Source organism: Dermacentor silvarum, chromosome 11, assembly GCF_013339745.2.
Source record: "Dermacentor silvarum isolate Dsil-2018 chromosome 11, BIME_Dsil_1.4, whole genome shotgun sequence".
NCBI lineage: Eukaryota > Metazoa > Arthropoda > Arachnida > Ixodida > Ixodidae > Dermacentor > Dermacentor silvarum.
In genome coordinates this window covers 109,562,561-109,581,826 of record NC_051164.1, presented here as the reverse complement: position 1 = coordinate 109,581,826, position 19,266 = coordinate 109,562,561, and the positions used below count along the sequence as shown (strand labels likewise).

At 45.1% G+C, this 19,266-nt stretch overlaps 1 protein-coding gene and 1 long non-coding RNA gene across 4 annotated transcripts in view; one reads left to right on the top strand and one right to left on the bottom strand.

Moving 5' to 3' along the window:
• LOC119433931 (epidermal growth factor receptor kinase substrate 8) overlaps nucleotides 1–19,266 on the bottom strand; it is a 57,159-nt gene that overhangs the window by 23,786 nt on the left and 14,107 nt on the right. For 2 of the 3 annotated variants that reach the window (XM_049658627.1, XM_037701222.1), the window contains exons 4-14: nucleotides 16,660–16,746; nucleotides 15,249–15,376; nucleotides 14,381–14,554; nucleotides 13,712–13,767; nucleotides 11,563–11,848; nucleotides 8,413–8,539; nucleotides 7,933–8,021; nucleotides 5,755–5,972; nucleotides 4,593–4,758; nucleotides 1,883–2,055; nucleotides 411–636 (exon numbers count right to left, since the gene is read on the bottom strand). In XM_049658627.1, the coding sequence (XP_049514584.1) occupies nucleotides 411–636; nucleotides 1,883–2,055; nucleotides 4,593–4,758; nucleotides 5,755–5,972; nucleotides 7,933–8,021; nucleotides 8,413–8,539; nucleotides 11,563–11,848; nucleotides 13,712–13,767; nucleotides 14,381–14,554; nucleotides 15,249–15,376; nucleotides 16,660–16,746 (1,730 nt within the window). The remainder of the gene's footprint in view (nucleotides 1–410; nucleotides 637–1,882; nucleotides 2,056–4,592; nucleotides 4,759–5,754; nucleotides 5,973–7,932; nucleotides 8,022–8,412; nucleotides 8,540–11,562; nucleotides 11,849–13,711; nucleotides 13,768–14,380; nucleotides 14,555–15,248; nucleotides 15,377–16,659; nucleotides 16,747–19,266) is intronic. The other variant, XM_049658628.1, reaches the window with a different exon arrangement.
• LOC125941437 (uncharacterized) overlaps nucleotides 7,965–19,266 on the top strand; it is a 95,340-nt gene continuing 84,038 nt past the window's right edge. Inside the window, exon 1 of the long non-coding RNA XR_007464289.1 lies at nucleotides 7,965–8,059. This is a non-coding gene — a long non-coding RNA (uncharacterized LOC125941437). The remainder of the gene's footprint in view (nucleotides 8,060–19,266) is intronic.

Sequence of the window (19,266 nt, the reverse complement as noted above, 5' to 3'; positions counted from 1 at the left end):
ATTAATTTTGACTACCTGGGATTCTCTGTGCCCACAAAGGCAGGGTACACAAATGTTTTCCCACTGTGCCACTGCCGGCAATCGAACCCGCGACCTCATGCTCAGCTGTCACTGCAGCAGGTTTTTAATGGAAGAACCACCGAAGAACCGAAATTGCCAGTTACAAGCACTTGTCAACTTGTCATACATAGAAGCATCCTTCAAATGGCTCCCGCATGCCCTGTAGTGCTGGCAAGATTTCTTCCAGAAACAATGGCCATGGCAAGCTGGAGAAGCCATTACAGTGTTGGCACTGCAGGATTAGATGACACGAGACGTTAAGACTTCTAAAATTGGCTGAGCAAAATGTCTAGATGGAATCCAATGTGGCTTTTGTGAGAAAGTAGTGAAAGACTGAAGCAAGCTCGTACCTCGAGGAATTCTCCCCGCACGACGGTCAACTCTTTGTCGTTGTTGGCAGTCCGGGGGTACACCACTTGCACTACTTTGGCTCCCTGGTCACGGAGGGCCTCGGCCCACGCACGCCACTGCCGCTGTGGATCGCCTCCTCCAGCTTCCATCGAGTCCACACTGAGCTCCGAGCGTTGGTCCCGCGGGTCCTGCAGGTCTGACTCCGATGGAGTCTGGGTGCCAGGCCTGAAACACGAAACATGACGCCATAAGAGTTTACAGCAAAACAGTACCTAGGAGGAAATGCGGGAATAATCTCTAAGCAGATTCTTGTTGTGACAGATCACCCAGTACAAGAACGGTGAGAAGTACGGCTATCACAATTTGCTTGGTTTGTTGCTCGTGGTATGTGACTCATCACTAGCTTCGTTGATCATTTATCTATTTAAGTCCACTGCAGCACAGGTGTCTCTGCCAGACATCTCATAAGTACTCCTGGCCACATTAACCAAACCCACTCCCACTAAGCCCTTATATTTCCTTATGTTGTCTGTCTTCAACTGTGTTTCCCTTTTCTTGGTACCAATTGTTACTCTAATAGACTACCACTTTTGTGTTCTATGCTTTAGACAACCTGATGCGACTATGAATGTTTAAATGTCCTTTGGCAGAACTTCAACCAAAATAACTTTCTTTTTTCTACATTATTACCTGCATGCAAACTTTATCATGAGAAACACAAAGTATGCCATAAAATCATTGTTTGGTTGTACAGTTGTGGCAGTTACACACAAGGACAGCGCTTCACCACCCTTGTGAAATTTTTGTAATGCACATATCAGTAACCCAGTAACCACTTCCCTGACATTCTGGTAATCCCATGGTTAAATTTTGCCTATATGAACAAGCAATCTTCCAAAATGAGCCACCCATTGACAATGCCTTAGATTATTAGGCTGCTTTTGCACTGCAGGCAAATAGAAAATTATTTAATTCTGCTAGTAATTGGTGTCATTGGATAAGTTAATGAAGAAAGCTGGGCTAGTTAAAGCGCGACATTAAATATTTCAAGTGTTTTTTAAAAGAAAGAATCATTCAAAATTTTTGTAAGAGATGCTAGTATGCATTTGTTTGAAGGCACACATGTTCAGAAGTATAAAGGTGAGAAATGTAGAATAATACATTAAACTTTTTTCATAAGACAAGAAGGTGATAGGCGTATGTGCAATGCAGCAATCACACTGTCAAATAATTTGATTACCTGTCTCAGCAGCTACGTGCTATGCATGCTTGATGAGTAGTGATTGGCATGGCAGTGATGGCCATGATACTGATGCCTCACTGGATATACAAAGTGTATAGCTGTTCAGCAAGGGAAGAGCACACATAGAGAAGATGACACATAGAATCAACTCATCCAGCTTTCCACCTGTAGCAGTGTGCAGTTGTGCTTTATGCTATCGGATGAGCACGAACAGCAGCAATTACTTGCCTTTCCATATGGTCCCGTGGAGAGAAGCCCCGATCGTAAGGCGATGCCTGCAGTGGTCCTGGCATGCGCTCGTTGAGATAGTCGCTGCCACCATAGCGACTGTCCATGTCGTGCTGTGAGGACACTACGTTTCCACGATGGGCGTGGTAATCGGGAACATCCCGCAGTTCCACCTGCAAGCAAATGGAGAAACAGGATGCACAATGTTACGGGCAATGCTGGGAGTGGATGTTACGATTATGCTAAGAATACAGCCTGTTGCTGTTTTTTCGCATGAAGAAATAGTATTGTACAGCGATGCGTCCGTGAATCATGAATTCACCTGTGCAACCACAGGGATATAATAATGCGTGAGCAGCACTGTGTCAATCATCCATCGCTTGTTTACATGTAGAGATGCAGACAACACATTAGGAAGCAAAACACACTGATTCATTGACTGAATCTCTGGCTATATATACTGCATTTATGACACTAGTATATGCAAGTGAGGGACGTTTGTTTTCATGTTAATATTTACATGTCGAACTGGAAGAAATCAGTAGCTGTGAGTCGACTATTATGCTGCTGCTCTGTTTTGCATGATTCATTGATTGAACATGCTGTTTAAACAGCATGAGAGAATTTATCATTCCCAGAACCTGAGCCCATGCTGACAAATCCTCTCTTATGCAAGTGTGGCATGAGACTGGCCATCACTACGGCAACTGTATCTTCATCATACAAATCGCTAGCATAACTGGCGGACACCGGAATGCTGGCTGATTGGATAAAGATTTAAAGGGATACGGACACGAAATCTGAAAATTGTACGAAAATGCTGAAAATGAATCCTCCATGTGTGATTATATCGAAAAGAAGTAGTCACTTAGCTCATTTTTGAGCCGATGGCTTTATTTTTGGCGTTTTTGTGAGCGTGCGCCTTCGCCGCCCGACCCGCGGGAGTTGGAAGGCGTGACGTCACGACTCACTCGTTGGATACCCAGCCCGCCGGCCGCGGTCACTCGAAGCGCGCTGACGCCGCCATCGCGAGCATGGATTTGAGTTCTGGTGCCTCTACCAGCGATGAGAACATGTCTGAAGACGAGGACCATTCTAACTTGGCAATAAATATTACCGTTTACGGTTACGAGCCTTCCGCGTCAAGCGACGAAGGAGAGCAGGCGGCTGTGGAAGTGCCAGTCAGGTTTTCGCGAACCGTAGCGCGACAATTTCGCTTTGCACCAGACACTTGTGCAAGAATTGTTTGTCATTTCCTCTGTAAACTTGCTTTTTCAAGAGCGCAGGCAGGCGAGGCAGCTGCGGGGTACTTCAGCACTGCGTGCCACGGCGGCCGCATTTCGATGGGGGCGAAATGTGAAAACACCCGTGTACTTAGATTAAGGTACGCGTTAAAGAACTCCAGGTGGTCCAAATTTCAGGAGTCCCCCACTATGGCGTGCCTCATAATCAGATCGTGGTTTTGGCACGTAAAACCCCATAATTTAATTTTTTCAGCACTGCGTGGATGACCGAATAGTAGTTTATGCCGACAGATGGCAGCACCTGTCTGTCGTTCTGCCCAGTTTTTTTATGTGGAGAAAGTAGAGCTATGTGTGTGTCTGATCTCGTGAGTCACGCTCGCTAACCTTGTATTGTTTTACTATGCTTTGCCAACATTTTTAAAGACATTACTGCCTTCGTGCCCAGCCTCGGGCATGTCGCCCCAGCGAGCCGCACACTGCTCAAGAAGGCTGCAAGTGAACGAAAACAGTACCGACGTCTTTTCGCCTCCTGTTTTCCAACGCGCCGCTGATCATTTCTGGCTTGCGTTTTCGTGACAAGACCGATGGCACAGCGTTAGGCAAGCATTGCCTTTTGAGCGGCATGACAGGGCTTTTCAGCACAGGCGGGCTGGCCACATAATCATCGTCGACGAAGTGGTCCGTGCAAATGAAGTCATTTTTAGAGGTCTCCAGGCTGTGCATGGTGACTAACAGGCATGTATCCAAAGTTTACACACCTTCTCGTCTCTGGGAAACGTGTGCAACGGCGTGTCACGACCGACAATGCTGGTATAACAGCTATGTCTGGGCATTTCCTTCCACCGCGACGAACGCGTCAATACCGAGCGACGACCACGGGAAGGCACGTGTAAGACGCATCACCTGCGTGGAGCGCTGACGGGAATAATGTTTCGGCAGACCACGTGCGAAGATCGCCGAAAGGGGTTAAACAAACGCTGCAAGGGACCGACACCCCCGGAAACACTGCGATGGCTGTGGCCGACCTTGGCATGCGCGCGCGCCCCGGTGGGGGTAATGACGTAAAACTTAAGCTTCTGCCGGCGGCCGCTTGGAGGCAAGGTGCGACAGAAAATCGCAAAAATAAGATGTTTCTCGTTCTTTTTTTCAAAGCAGCTTGTTGTATTCGTCATTTTCAACAGTTCAACTTTTGTTCCGACGCAAAAAAACCACCCGCCAACTTTTGTGTCCGTATCCCTTTAATGTCATGGAAGTTTTGCAAGTACTGGCCCTGTTTTTCTGGACAACCCCATGACGAAGGCACTACTAAATATACAAAGCAAGCTAATGAGAAGTCAAGGACTAATACATTGAATCATGTTTCTACCAAAAGTATAACAAGGGACATTATATCAGTATCATATGATATGCAAATATTATGTGCAATCAAGTCCTTAGCACAGTATTTCCGAAGGACCACAACTGACCTCTTCCTGTGACCGTCGGCGCATACGGGGCGGCTGTGAGGGTGGTGGAGCCTGGTCGTCAGATCCGCTACAGTCGGGCGCCCATCCATCCGAGAAGACGGGCTGGTAGCTCTCCGACTCGTAGCCTTTCCACATGTCCCGTGGAACCACCCATGCATCACCCAGGCTGCAAGCACAAACGAAGTAAAGAAGTCAGGTTCCAATCTCTACAGCAAGGCACTACAATCGAAGTTAGCCTTTACAAAAGTGAAAGCACTGCCAAATGAAGTAAATAAGGAGACCCTTAAAGCATGGAGGAAGAAAAAAAGACAAGCCGTTACGTCACTCTTTGTAAAGCCAGAGGCACCAGCAGACCGTCATGCCACTTTGGAAACTCCTGCTCTGGATGTATCTGGCGGTTCAGCTCCTCAAGCTTCTCTTCAATAATGATAGCAAGGTAATCTTGAGCATGCCTGGCGAGGCGGCGCTAAGCCTAGTATCAACAAATGTAACGCGTTGCCAGTGCTCGCCAAACTTGACAGGGGCATGGGGCCAAGAAATGAATGACATGTGACTTCAGCCACATTTTTAAACTCTCCATGTGAAGTGTATGTAAGCAAGGTCTTGCCCATGTTTCTATGGCAATAGCTCTTATAGGAATGTTCTTTGGCTTGAGATAATGCATAGCAATACATATGTAGCCTGCAGACTGGGGAAAAGAACAAAACAAAAAAAAACAATACAAGAATCCTGGGCCTGCTGCTGGCCAGCTGTGTTACCTCAGAGCCACATTACCTGTGTTTAGTGCTTTGCATCAAACAATGCTGCAGCGTCATATGCAAAAAACTAGTGTGCAGAATGTGACATACATAAAATGAGAAAAAGAAGACACTGATGATGCACCTGCCTTACTTCTGGTCTGGCACACTGCTTACATGAATGCTGTCCATCTGTCCTTGACGTACCAGTAATGTATGCCTGGCCTTTCTGAATGACCACACTCTCTTCATATGCGAGCCAAGTAAATATAATTAAGCTAAAGCAAGGGGGAACATTTGGGGGTTATTAGGGCACCAGCTGCTGCTGCGACATCTATGGGTTCACACAGGACTGTGTGGGTTTCTTTCTTTGTCCTTCATGCCCTAATGACCGTACTCTAAACCTGTCCAATCCATCGACTGACCTGTGCCAGAGGTCACTCTCCTTGGACGTGCAGCAGTTGGCCAGCAGCTCAAGTGCGTCACGTGTGAGCAGGGGACTAACGACACGTGCCGCCAGGCTGGCACCCGTGCCAGGACGGCCACAATCTCGCGCTGCGTCTACGATCACCGCAAGCGGAGTGAACAGGAAGTGGACCAGCTCAGGGGAGTTTGGCTCGTGGATGTGGTTCTTGAGCTTGGCCTGCGACACAATGAGACAGCAGGTGTTGAAGTTTAGCGCTGTGTGTGAACTGGAAAGCACCAAGGTGGCAGGGAACAAAGCAAATTAACAAGGGAGATTTTAGAAGCAACACAGATTGACAAGATGAAGAACAGCTGTATTAGCTGCTCTCCAGTTTTTGTTTTTTCCAGGAAAGGAAAGATTTTTAAGCATTTGATTGCCAGATAAAGTCGGGTTGGTCTGTCACTTCATTCGATCTTATTTTTTTCTTCTGTATCTTGTGGTTCATGTTGTGGTCTTAAAATACTCGTTTCTGTAAGTGCCCCTTCGATTCCTTTTTGCCATATCGCCCAGACATGTACTCCATTCAAGCATGAACATAAACATGCCCGACAGAAATAAAGCTTTAGTTGCGGTTCTCTTCTAATGTTTATCCATTTGTCCACAAGCAAGCTGCCTTTACAACAGTGGGCAACCAACTAGCTGAGCAATATTGCCTCAGCAACCACAATGAGCTTAGTAAGAAGCTTTGATTGACTGATTGATTGATTAATGAATTGATAAATTTTTACATCCAAAAGCTAAATGTTTAGTGGAGGGCTCACTATAGAGAAATATGGCATGTCCGTGAACTATTTCCGTTTACCTAGACCTGCCATCTTGTGCCGCTGAGTTCAGCTTGTGCGCACAAAACTAAAATTGCAATGACCGTGTGCTACTTAGCTGCCGGTGTAAAAGTGCTGGCAGTGACAATATTTAATGTACATGTGGTGCCTTACTGTGCTCTTTCGACGAGAACACCCATACAGCACATAACGTCCCAGACAATTACTTCTACAAAATGTTGTGAGGTGGTTCTGCTACCATCTAGTGTTCTGGTGCTCCATAAACAGGAATTGTATATGGCCAGGATAAATCTGAATTATTTTGAACATATTGGTTTTCCTTGCCCGTGCCAAAATCTCAGTATACATGGGTGGCTTTGCATTTGCTTATCATCAGAAGGGACTCACCATTGCCAGGAATAAAGTTCCCTTCATACTCAGCCTGAGAACACTATGGCTGCTGAGCCACATAAGCATGGTAACCGAAAGCGTTATGGTGTGTACTGGTATCCATACACCCTCTATGCACTACCATATGAAGCCAACAGATAATAAAGCCAAGGAGAGCATAGGAGAAGGTATTTGTAGTTTTTAATTGAAGTATAGAAATGATAAGCTAAATGAAAATGAAAGTGGATGAAAAAACAACTTGCTTTCGGTGGGAGCCGAACCCCTATGCTTTCGTTGGGTTCATTATCTGTTGGCTTCATATGGTAGTGTTAAGAGGGTGTGTGGATACCAGTACACACCATAAAGCTTTCGTTTGTGATTAACAGAAATCAAAGCCTTCGGTTTCCCTACTTCCGCTTAATAATGTTCGTTATATTAAGCATAAAGAAGTGAATGTAGCAGTTTGTAGAATGTAGCAGCATTAATGAAATACTTTTTGCAGTACCCAAACACAAAATAAAAAAATTTAGAGCTGTTCCATTTAAGTGGAAAGTCGATTTAAGCAATTTCTATTTAACAAGATTCTAGTGTATAACAATGGTAAAATGGCGTACACTTTGTGAACAACTTAAATTATAGTGACTCACAGAAAGAGAACTTTGATTCAGAGCTTTCAGCGGGCCATGAACAGCCTTATGCTGATTAGAGAGTCAGTGCCAAATATAGACAAGACAATCTGACGCTCTGCTGGACAAAGTTCTGTGTAAGCGAACCATCTGCGAACATGATGTGGAGACACATGTTTTCAAATAAAAAAATTGTTGTGCTAGAAAAGCCCGCTCCCTAACTCACATCATTGAAACAGCATTAAGGCTTTCTTTTCAACAGCAAGAACCAAATCAGCCCCAAATTTTTAGAAAAAATAGGCTCCAAGTGAACACACAGAGCAACAGTGTTTCAGAAAAAAACAATCCTTGGGAACTTACCAGAAGGTTGAAGGACAGTTTGAACTTCTGCAGGATGTCAACAAATTCTCGATCTGGTGGTGGCTTGGCACGCATGCTCAACATTCCATCTGCAGAATCAAGAGATCACACGTCAATAATTACCTGGGTAAGTGACTTTAGCTTTCTACAACACTAATTTTTCAAGGAAGTGTTTTTCAAACAACTGAGTGTTTTGAAAAAGAAAATTGTGATATGCATCTGAAGATTAATACGATGTGAACTGAATCAATGTGAAGTTAGGTAAAAGTAGGCACATAGAATAATGGCATGTGTGCCTACTAGCCATGTGAAACGCCTGAAGATTTCTTGGGTGAAATTCTGGCATGCAACCATCATTTGGTGTAACCCATAAGGAAAAGGTATACAACCCATGGTAAAGAAGACTTCAAACATTGTCATGAAAGAAATAACTTGAAAGCAAGCAGAGAAGTGCCAGCTCCCCAGTATCTTCCCACTTGCCTCCGAGATCCTTCTTTTTGTTCTTGCGTGACTTGCGGCGACGCTCCAGCTCCCGGTAGGCCGCGGCAGCATGCTGAAGTCGGGCGATGAATCGTTCGATGTCATCAAAGCAGTGGTTCAGGATAGCCTGAAATCAAAGAAAGACAATGTAAAGTGTCACTACCGTCTCACGCGATTTGTTCTGAATTAAATTATATAAAAAAAAACCTTCATTTTCAATGTTGCAGATGTTGCAGCATGAGTGTGATAATAATGATATAAGGAATATCTGCCTGGATGGCTTTTTAGACAGTACAAGTGCATGAGGACAATGGGTAGACAGCATGTTGCCTAATTCACTTTTTAGATGGCTTTTTAGGATGGCTTTTAGGATGGCTTTTTAGACAGTACAAGTGCATGAGGACAATGGGTAGACAGCATGTTGCCTAATTCGCTGAATACTATTAGCCTTTCCTTTACACTTACCTGTCCTAAATGGCGACACCAATATGGAGTTTTTGCTAGACCTACCAGTTTGGCCCTAATATGAACACACACACATCATATTTTACTACATAAAAGTGTAAACTTAACGTTACGTCGAATTACATGAACTTAATGTTACATCAAATTACATAATGCATACCTATACCTTTCTCTCCTGTGTGATGCACTATCTTTAGCTCTCCTATGTGAGCAGTGAGAGCAGTCTCTCTAGCCTTTGTAGCATTGCCTGCTATGTATGAAATGATATAAACAAGAGTTCAAAGGAATGCAGTGATGGATGTGCGGCTCCAATTGCTACAAACTGCTCCAAAAGAGAAATGCTGCTACATGCTGCGCCAAACCGTCATTTTTGTTAGTACAGTTGAGTCCCGCTACAACGAAATTCACGGGACACGCGAAAAATTTCGTGGTGGCGGAACTTCGTTGATGCGAAATTTGTATGTATGTACGTACGCCAAACGGCGAAGCCGCAAATGAAACCGAAACCATCGTTCGGGAAATTTTCGCGATGGCATGGGGGCAAAGGTTTAGACATACCGAAGGCAGCCGTTACAGTGTCAACTTCACGAGAAAATCGATGTCGCGCTGTTGCATTTCATGCTGTTACAGCATTTTTCGTACATTGCGACCGACGCCTAACCCAACATGCGTGCCCGGCCGATCGCGAAACACTCACTTTGCGGCACATGCACAGTCGCAATGAAGCGGTTTGAATTATCACAATTTCACTGCATATTTATGACAAAATCGGCAAGCTTGCACTTACCGGAAGTTTTATTTCCAGAAGACGGTCAGCCTATATTTCTTACGCTTCACGGCAAGCAAAGGCGTTACGCGGGTCTCACAGTTCGTTAAAAGAGCCATCGCAATGTCATTGTCGTGGGTTCTGATAACTTTTCTGATGAGTTGAAAAGGATTCATTACTTTCAGAGTAGTCGCCGGAGTCGGTGTGTGTAGCGGATTGTCATTTGCCCCAGATAACGACAAGTTAGCATCTTGTTGACAACAGCGGCTGCGGCTGCGGCGCGGCTGCTCGGGCGCTATTTTGAAAGCAATCTGCGACATGCACAAAGTGAGTGCCTGCGCGGGCCTCCTCTTCAAAGCGATCTACGATGTGGGTAAAGTGCAGCTAGTGCCGGCAGAGTCGTGTGCGATTTGCTTTCGACGTTTAGTTCGCGGTGAAGCGAGAGACGGCAAGGAGGTCAATTCGCTCGCTGCTATTGCCGTGCCTTCTCACTCCAGCGTGTTGACACCGAGTTTCCGCGGTTATCTAGCGAGGTGTGTTCATGTTTACCTGTGTACGCGTGTCACCGTGCTCGGTAATTTAGTTAGCGAATGTTTAAAAGTTTGTACGGGCAATAAAACTACTATCCTTAGTTCGTATAGCTGTCTACTAATCTGCTATCGCAATCGATGTTTTGTCTTTCGGGCGAACCCTGTGATATTTTTTCCTTCCGCTTTCTGCCTCGGCGATCATATGTGCCTTCTCCTCGAGAGAGAGAGAAATTTGCGCTTATTCGTTGGCGTAGCCATTTCGACCGGACACAGATCACAGAAAACGGCAGCGATTGCGGTGATCCCCTGCAGTCTCGCGAAGGTGCGTGATAACCATGCGTGGCTATGGATTGCAGTGGCTTAAGTCGGTATTTTGAATTTGATTTTGTTCGCGAAAACCTCGTTCAAGCGGACACACGATCGTCACAGCTTTGGAAGGGCCTTATAATTTGACTACTCGGCAGTTTCAATTTCAATTCAGTCTTAGTTTCGTTCTCGAAAACTTTGTTGAAGCAGAAATACCAAATAAAACGCCTTCGTTATGAAGGGACTTTTTTTGTATTATTTTCTATGGGCAGCTGACGGGGAATTGGAAAATCTTCGTTGTGGCGGAAATTTCGTTGTAGCGGCATTCGTTGTAGGGGGATTTGACTGTAAGTGCTCTGAACCTGCTTCGAAATGGCGCTATGAGAATAGAGACGAGCAACTTCAACCGTGCGACCAACCGGTGAGCCCTAAAGAAACCGAAAGCAAGCTGTATACTATCATCATTTTTGAAAACGCAGTGAAGCCAATCGTAGCCTCGGCTGCAGCCGAGCTTGCCGAGGCATTTTTCAAGGCACACGGTCTCCACGGTGCCTATGGCGGAATGTGTGTGAGATTACTTGGATCTCATACTAACTACCAACTGCAGCTGTGGCAACTGTAATATGTGACTGGTTAATTTTACATTGTAATGCACAGCTTTATTGGCTTTGATCTCATTTCTGCCACAAGAACTGGCATTTAAAATATATCGCTCATTTAGCTGTATTTCTGAAGCTGACATGCAGACTATCGGTAAAATGTGAAAGTGACTAAGATTACTTAGATCTCATACCGATTATGAACTGCTTCTTTGGTAACGGTTATATGTGATTGTGGTTACTTTTATGATGTGGTGCTCAGCTTTACCGGTTTGATCTCATTTCTACCAGATGTAACGCTATTTTTAATATGGCTCATTTTACTGTGTGTTCGATAACCATCCACCTTCTTAATTGTTTGTTTCTTGCAATTTGCGTTGATTATTGAGTGTGCAATATGTTTCATAACAAATAATGAGATGCTTCGGTGATGCTTATTTTGCCATGTGCTTTCCATCACTGGGAATTCGAAAATGTTACTCACCACGTCACGCTCGTACTTCTCGCTCGTCGTTGAGCTGGTCTCGTCATTCGATTCGCGTGCGTAGCCACCCCCTCGTGCGTGATGTGCCTCTATCTTGTCGTGAGGTGGAGGTCCCCCGCGGTGCATGGGTACATGTGAAGGCGGTGGCGGAGACCCCTGTGACACAGCAACTGCGTTGAAGATGCTCACTTGTTCGCGCACGTTGATGCCGCCATTGACGGGAGGCTCGGGGGCGGCCACATTTGGCGGTGGGGGCAGGCCTGATCCTCGGTCATGACTGCTGCGCCTGTGTGACCAGGAGAGAAAGGGAAAGAGAATGTGTTATAACAAAGATGGCAGATCCAACACACTCATTGGAATTCCAAAATGCTAAACGGGGAGGGTATAGTGACTAAGGACAAAGAGGCACGATACATGCAAGAACACGGAATAAACTGGAATGGTCGAAAAGGCGGACATTACTTGCATAATAAATCGAAATAAATAATTTACCAATTAACAAAAAGTACCTGTATCGGATTAAATTATTTACTTAATATGCTACTTTTTACTTAATATTTGTTATTGTTAAGTGTATTTGCGGAGTGGTTTAAGAATTGCTTTTGTCTAGCGGGAAATGTTGCATTAGTCAGACTGATAGGCATGACAACGACAAATGTACAGGAAGAATCTGACGACAAAATGAGACTGCGTGTTTTTTCCGCAACATCCAATACAGTATAGACCACTTATAACGTAGCCGCTTATAGTGCAGGATCGGATATAGTGCGGTCTTTTCAGACTCCCGTTAATTTTCCCATAGCACTCCATGTATACACGTATCGCTTACAGTGCAGTTGCGGGAAACAAAATACCGGTTACAGTGCGGCTGCCTGGGAGTACGGAAGTCAGCGGAGACTGCGAATGCTCCCCTCAAACGGGTGCCCCAAGGAGTGCTTGAGGAAGAAAGAGAGACGAAGTGGAGGAGAAGGGCATGTGGTGCGAACGAACAGCCAGTGAGGCTGAAACCAGAATCTTGAGTGCGAGCCGTGAAATATTACGGCGCGCATAGCGAGCGAGGGGCACGAAACTGCCAATGCCGGCCAACGCTCGCTTCACGATAACGGCAGTAAACGAAACTTCAGGGAGCGGGCGGCGCCGGCACGGCACGGTGAAGGGCGCACGCGGAGACTGTGGAATGTGAGGGAGGAGGGCGGCAGGGAAGCGGATTTCGCCTCGGCAACTCCGCCGCTTCAGTGGCTCTCCTCGCCCTCCCTTGTAACTCCCTCACTTTCGACTGTCACCGTGCGCGCCCGCCGCCGTGCAGGCGCCGCCGCTCCAGCCGGCCCAGCGCCAGCTCCCCGAAGTTTCGTTTTCTGCCGTTATCGGGAAGCGGGCGTTTGCCGGCGTGGGGCAGTTTCGTTAGCTGACCTGGGACAGCGCCGCTGCTTCCCTCTGCGCCGTAGCCGCAGCGTACAAGGTCAACACGTGACTAGAAAGTAGAGGAAGCATAAAGGAGAAATAAGGGTTCACTGCCATTTTCTACGCGTAGCTACGGTAGCATGGCTGAGACGTCGGCACGTACACGCATCTTCCGGCGCAACACAGAATCGGCGACCTTGCCATTTGAGAGAGCGCGAAATTTCCACCGCATTTTTTTTTTCTTCGCGCGGGACATTGAGGGGTCTCTCCTAAGCTTTTACTCTATGGCGGTGCCGGAGCAATGCCGGTCGGGGGCGCCTCCGCGTGAATTATTTCGAATTAACGAGATTCGACTGTAAATTGAATGCAAACGTTCTAGCCGCATTCCTCGACTGTCGCATACGTGTGGCGGCTCGGTGCAAGTTTTGCATATGTGCGGGCCTTGAAAATTGTTGCTTTGGTTATAGTGCAGTACCGCGTATAGTGCGGATATTCGCGACTCCGGCGACTTACGTTGTAAGCGGTCTACACTGTATTTTTCCCTTTGAACTTCAATGAGATTTTGGTCTTCGACATTTATGGGAACAGTGCCAGAAGTGCAGTGCAGGCAGTGCGGTATTCTTCTAATGTTATTTACATTTGAGATACTAAATGCATCACCTGCATGAATAAAAAAAGTTATGAACTGATAACTCATTTGCATGAAGCTTGGGAAACAAGCATGCACAAGAGGCATTTTTCGTCTTACCGTCCTCGGCTCTTTCCCATCATGAAGGCCTTGATGTCATCCACCACTTCCTTAGCCTAGAAGTGAAAACAAAAGTGAGCTGTAAATGACCTCTCAAAGTTTTCAACAAACAAGGGCCCGCAGTGCTACTTCAGTAACTGGAAAACTGTTCGGACAAATGAATACACTGATGATACATTTGCCTGGCCACATTTACTGCCCCAAAGCACTTTCCTGGTGCACTTTATACTCTCAAGATTGGGCACCTTGAACCCATTCATCTCGTTCATTCAGAGTGCTGAAAATTTCTCTCATTTTCATATTGTGCAATCGAGAGCTGACATAGTTCTGGTGTTGGCTGGGCGTCTGCTGTGATGGGATTTAAGCACTTGGGCATGTTGTACGTAACCATGCTTGTTTACAACAAAATCAGTGCCGGCGAATTTCTGCTTACAACCTCCAATAACACTGGCAAGTTGTTGAATGTTCAGATTGGGCAAGCCTTCTGTGGCCCCAATCTTGAGAGGACTCTGCATCAGTGCGATCCAAGCTGAAGTGTGATAGCAACCAGTCAAATGTACTATCAGTTAAAAGGTTTAATGTGGCTGAATATCTTTTTATAACAAAATTTTTGTTCATGTACTATATTTTCATGGTCTCACAATATCAAACGCAGCAGAGCAAACCTACCGAGATGCGGACACACTGAAAGATATGCATCTCAGCATGCTCCTGCTGGCTGGATGAGGTCGGGTCATCCTGGACCACAAAGACCAGGATGTTGTTGTATAGCTCTCGTGGGTCATCTGACGTGAATGCTGTTGGGTCGCTGATCAGGCTCATGGGAAAGCGCTCCACCACATCCTGTGTACCAAGAGGTAAAAGGAGCAATGGAACAAAACAGCAGGAACCAGTTGTCAAAAAGCTTGTCAAGGAGCAGTGAATAACTGTAGAACCTGTTCGACACACTTTTTTTTTTGCATGTGACAAAGAGACCAGCAAATTGTTCATGTAAAATGTGCTTCTTGTCAGGGCTTGTTTGCTTTCTACAATCTATTTCTACGACTTCGGAGTACACTCCGATAAGTCTGCCTATGAAATGGCTACTGACATTTCATGCAGTAGATCTGCCAGACTTGGGTTCTGTCCTATCCTCGAATTTTTACTTCTCTCCTTATTGAATTCTTAAGCAAATATTTGTTTTCAGCTATTCTTTGGACGTCCTAAGGGCCACGCGGTTCCTTCAGCTTATGCTTGTTCATGCAAAAAACAAGGTACACATTAAGGGCATTAATTGTAGTGCTATAACAATAGCCATGACAATTGGAGCAAGTGCACTCTATACTTCTATTCACACAGTGCACACTGCTCGCATGAATTCATTAGTGATGCAGAGGCCAGTGTGCAGCATAAAGTAAGGTACGCTAGACACTTCTATTTTCAGTCTATTTTCTTAGCTAAACATGACTTGGAAACACTTTAAAATTTTCATTAAGTCAGTAGATAATTACTGATGCGAAGTTATGTGGGGGTAGGGTAAGAGGCCAAGCTTACTTACCCCATTCTCGCAGTCGATGATAATGACCCACTTGCGATCCAGCTTCAACTTCATCTTCTGCGTCCAGATGCCCTTGGACTTCTCCATTTGAAACAACTTTCGTAACCCATCCTTGGGGCTCTCCAGGGCTGGAAGGTGCAAAAGTGTGGAATGGGCTCAAGGTAATGCTGACTCACAATGAACTTCACAAATCCTCAGTTGTAATAATAGAATGGCACTTCGCAATACATTCGGGGTCAGTGAATGTGTACGCCATAACACTTGAGTAACAATGCAGGCATTTTACCTGTGGTGTTAACCATGACATTCCCTGTGTTACAAGCCTGGTAGTTCTCATCCTTGATATAAAAAAAAAAAACATATGGCAGTGCCTGTAATTGGTTCGCTTCAAATGGACTGGTGTTTTCTTGCAGACAATTTTGAATGGCTCATCAGAAAAGCTTTCAGCAAATGCACAGTTCATCCACTGCCACTTCAAACACTTGGCAGCCTTGCTTAGAGGCAAAATGTGCAGCCGTTCATATGTTACATCACTTTAAAAAACAAGCCATGACAGCTGTAACTCTTGCTTGCGAAACGGTGCAAAACAGTGCTAGTATACATACCAGGTGTCCCAGCTAAGATGGAGCAAGTTAAAAAAAAAGGACACCTACTGGGCAGATGAAACCACACGTATCATTTGAGCATTGTAAATTAGCCTTTAGTATATTTTGTGTCCTTATTAATTAATTTATAGTGATTAAATAATTAACTTTATAGTAATTCACTTTATGACCACCATATTAATACAAGGTTTGTAAAGCACATTTGAAAACATCACTTTCAGCTGTACACAATGCGCCACCTTTTACATAGCTTTTTAGATGCTTTTGAATGGTTTTGAGGGCTTTCTTTGAAGCACAGAAGAAAGCGATACAGAAACAGTAATGCGCCACAAACTAAAAGTGGTGATTTCAAATGTGCTGTACAAGCCTGTATTATCACTGTCATTATTTTAAAAAGTTAATAGTTTAATGCTCATTAATTAACGGTCATTAATTAATAACAAAAAAATGCAGGAGGCTTTGCTTCGTTTTAACTTGTTCTGCGTTAGCTGGGACATATGTTAAAACAGAACTTGCAAGCACTCAGATTCTCCTAATGTTTCTCTTAATTCACACCAAAATTTTGTTTCAAACTATAACACAATACAGTTGATCCTCGATATAACAAACGTGGTTATAACGAAGTATAGGCCTATTTAAAGTGTTTCTCACTGATTTCTATTGCATATATTGAATATTATTTTCCTGTTGGATGGGAGTTCGTTTTCACAAGGTTCAAATGCATTACTCAAGTTGCTAGCAACATGCGACATTCTACGCCGGAGCCCTTTTTCCATCTGAGGTAATACATAGCACGTTTTGCTCACCATATTGCTGCCCAACAGAGAAGGTGGCCAGGTGTTCCAGGAGGTACGAAGGTGCCTCCTCAGCTCCAAAGTCACTGTGCTGGTCTGCTGCAGGTGGAATGCAATGACGCCAATGGGCTAAGCATTTCCCGATGGTTCCTTTCAGTAAAACTGACGTTTCGAAACTCACTGATGTCAGTGAAAGCTTAAAGGAGTACTGGCACAAAAAATTTGGATCTTGTCTTTTCTGTTGTGATAAGTAGTTAATGATCTTGTTATCCCGGCACGAAATCGCGTTTGCTTTAGCTGGCGGCTGTTAATTATTTAGGAGCCCAGTTTATAGCAACCAGTCTAAGTTTCAACTGTGACCTTTACTGCTTATGGTACAACATTTTAAGTGCTGTCCCCTTCAAGGTAACCCCCTCTACTGGCAATGCACTCTTCCCATCTTTCCTCCCATTTTTGGAAAGCCTCCTGATACGCACTTTCTGGAATGGCGCGCAGGTCTCTTCTCGCATCATCCTGGATCTCCTCTACGGTTTGGAAACGACGTCCTTTCAAGGTGGTTTTCAGCTTGGGGAATAGAAAAAAGTCTGCTGGGGCTAGGTCCGGAGAATATGGTGGGTGGGGTTCGCTAAGTAGCTGCGGACAAGGAGCGATGTGTGAGCCGGGGCATTGTCATGATGCAACATCCAAGCCTGATTTTCCCACAATTCAGGCCTCTTACTGCGCACAGAATCTCTCAAACGTGCTGGGATTCCCTGGTAAACTTCTTTGTTTACCGTCTGACCATGTGGCACAAATTCCTGATGGACAAAGCCTTTGCAGTCAAAAAACACTACCAACATCACCTTCATTTTTGACCGACTCATGCATGCTTTTTTTGGACGAGGAGAACCTTTGGCCACCCACTGCGATGACTGCACTTTCGTTTCAACATCATAGCCATAAACCCATGTCTCATCGCCTGTTATGATGTTCTTAAAAAAGTTTTCATCGTCATTGGCACTGGCGAGCTGATTTCAACACGGGTCTGCTTCTGTGCGTCAGTCAACAAACGCGGCACGAATTTTGAACTGACATGACCCATCCTAAGTTAGTCACTCAAAATTTCATGACATGATCCTACGCTGATACCCACTTCGTCAGCGACTTCTTGAACAGTCAAACGACGATTTCCACGAATCACAGTTCGAACTCTCTCGACGTGGTCATCATCTGTAGATGTGGAAGGTCGTCCAGGCTTGGGATCATCACCGACCGACATTCTTCCGTCTTGAAAACGCTTGAACCAATCATAGCACTGCGTGCGACTCATACAGTCCTACCCGTATGCTTCGCTAAGCAACTGAAACGTCTCTGTGAAAGTTTTCCCAAGTTTGTAGCAGAACTTCACACACACACACGCTGTTCTTCCAAATCCTTCATTGTCACTTTGGCATCAATCCGAAGAGCAGCTTGTTCATGTGCTCACTTCAGTGGCTGTAGCTCGCCAACTAACGGTCAGAGCGAAACGTGGCGAATGGCAGTTTGTTGTCTAAACCTGCCGCTACATGCGCTCAGTAACCGCAGCGCGTTCTCTCTGCCGGTTGGCACGCTATTTCAAAAGTTAGGTTTCTTTTTGAACACACCTCGTACATATATATATATCAGTGAAGTGTTGAATCACAGGATCCGGCAGTGAAACAGGTCAAACAATAGAAGCACGCAGGAAAAATACCAGGATTTGGAGGCACTAATGCACTACAAGACACTAATGGTAGCAAAATCACTTACAGCGCCTGTCAAATGGGTGCTGCAGTGCTACACTTGACCTGCCGAGGGGGGGGGGGAGCCTGACTTTAAGCACTGGCTATACCTAAGAATATGTTGAGCAAGAAGTGATACGACGCAGTATGCACTTGACATGGTGCTGTACTCGCACTTCGTGCGCAGTCAGTGCGGCACAGTCAATGCAGATAGTTCACGAAATCTTTCAACAGGTATGACAAAACTTGCAGCAACACGGAGAGCATACCCCTATGACTAGCAACTAAGGAAGACTGGGAGTGTGGCAATTAAGAGCATGGTAGTCAACAGAAACTCATGACGTAATGCTGTTGTTATTCTCTGGGATGTTCACGACCCACCTCGTTGATGTCAGTGTCGCGAAGTGCTGTGCCCTGCGGTTTTATGTGCGCACGTACATTAAAACTGATTTTAAATATGTTTTAAGCTGCATTTGCCATTGATATTTTGTAGATGCTGTGTATGTGTTCACAAAAATCGATGTTGCCAGTTATCCCGACTACAAAATTTTTTATCTTTACTCATTTAAAGGGGTGCTGCAACACTTTAACATGGTAAGAAAATGTTTGCGATCTGTAGGCAATTCTGCAATGAACATGTAAGCGAAATATTATTCTGCGGCATGCAAGAGGAAGTCATAATAGATCACTCTCTCTCTGCCCCACAACTTTCGAGGCACCCTCTCTTTTGTTGCTGTCAATGATGCCATAGGCTGCACAACAGCCTAAGATGCCAGCCATACAGCGATTATCCATGGCCATGACTTACACCTGAGAAAGCTCGCGCAAGCATGCGCACCACTCCAATGTTCCAGTAAAGTGGCAGTTGTTAATGGATACT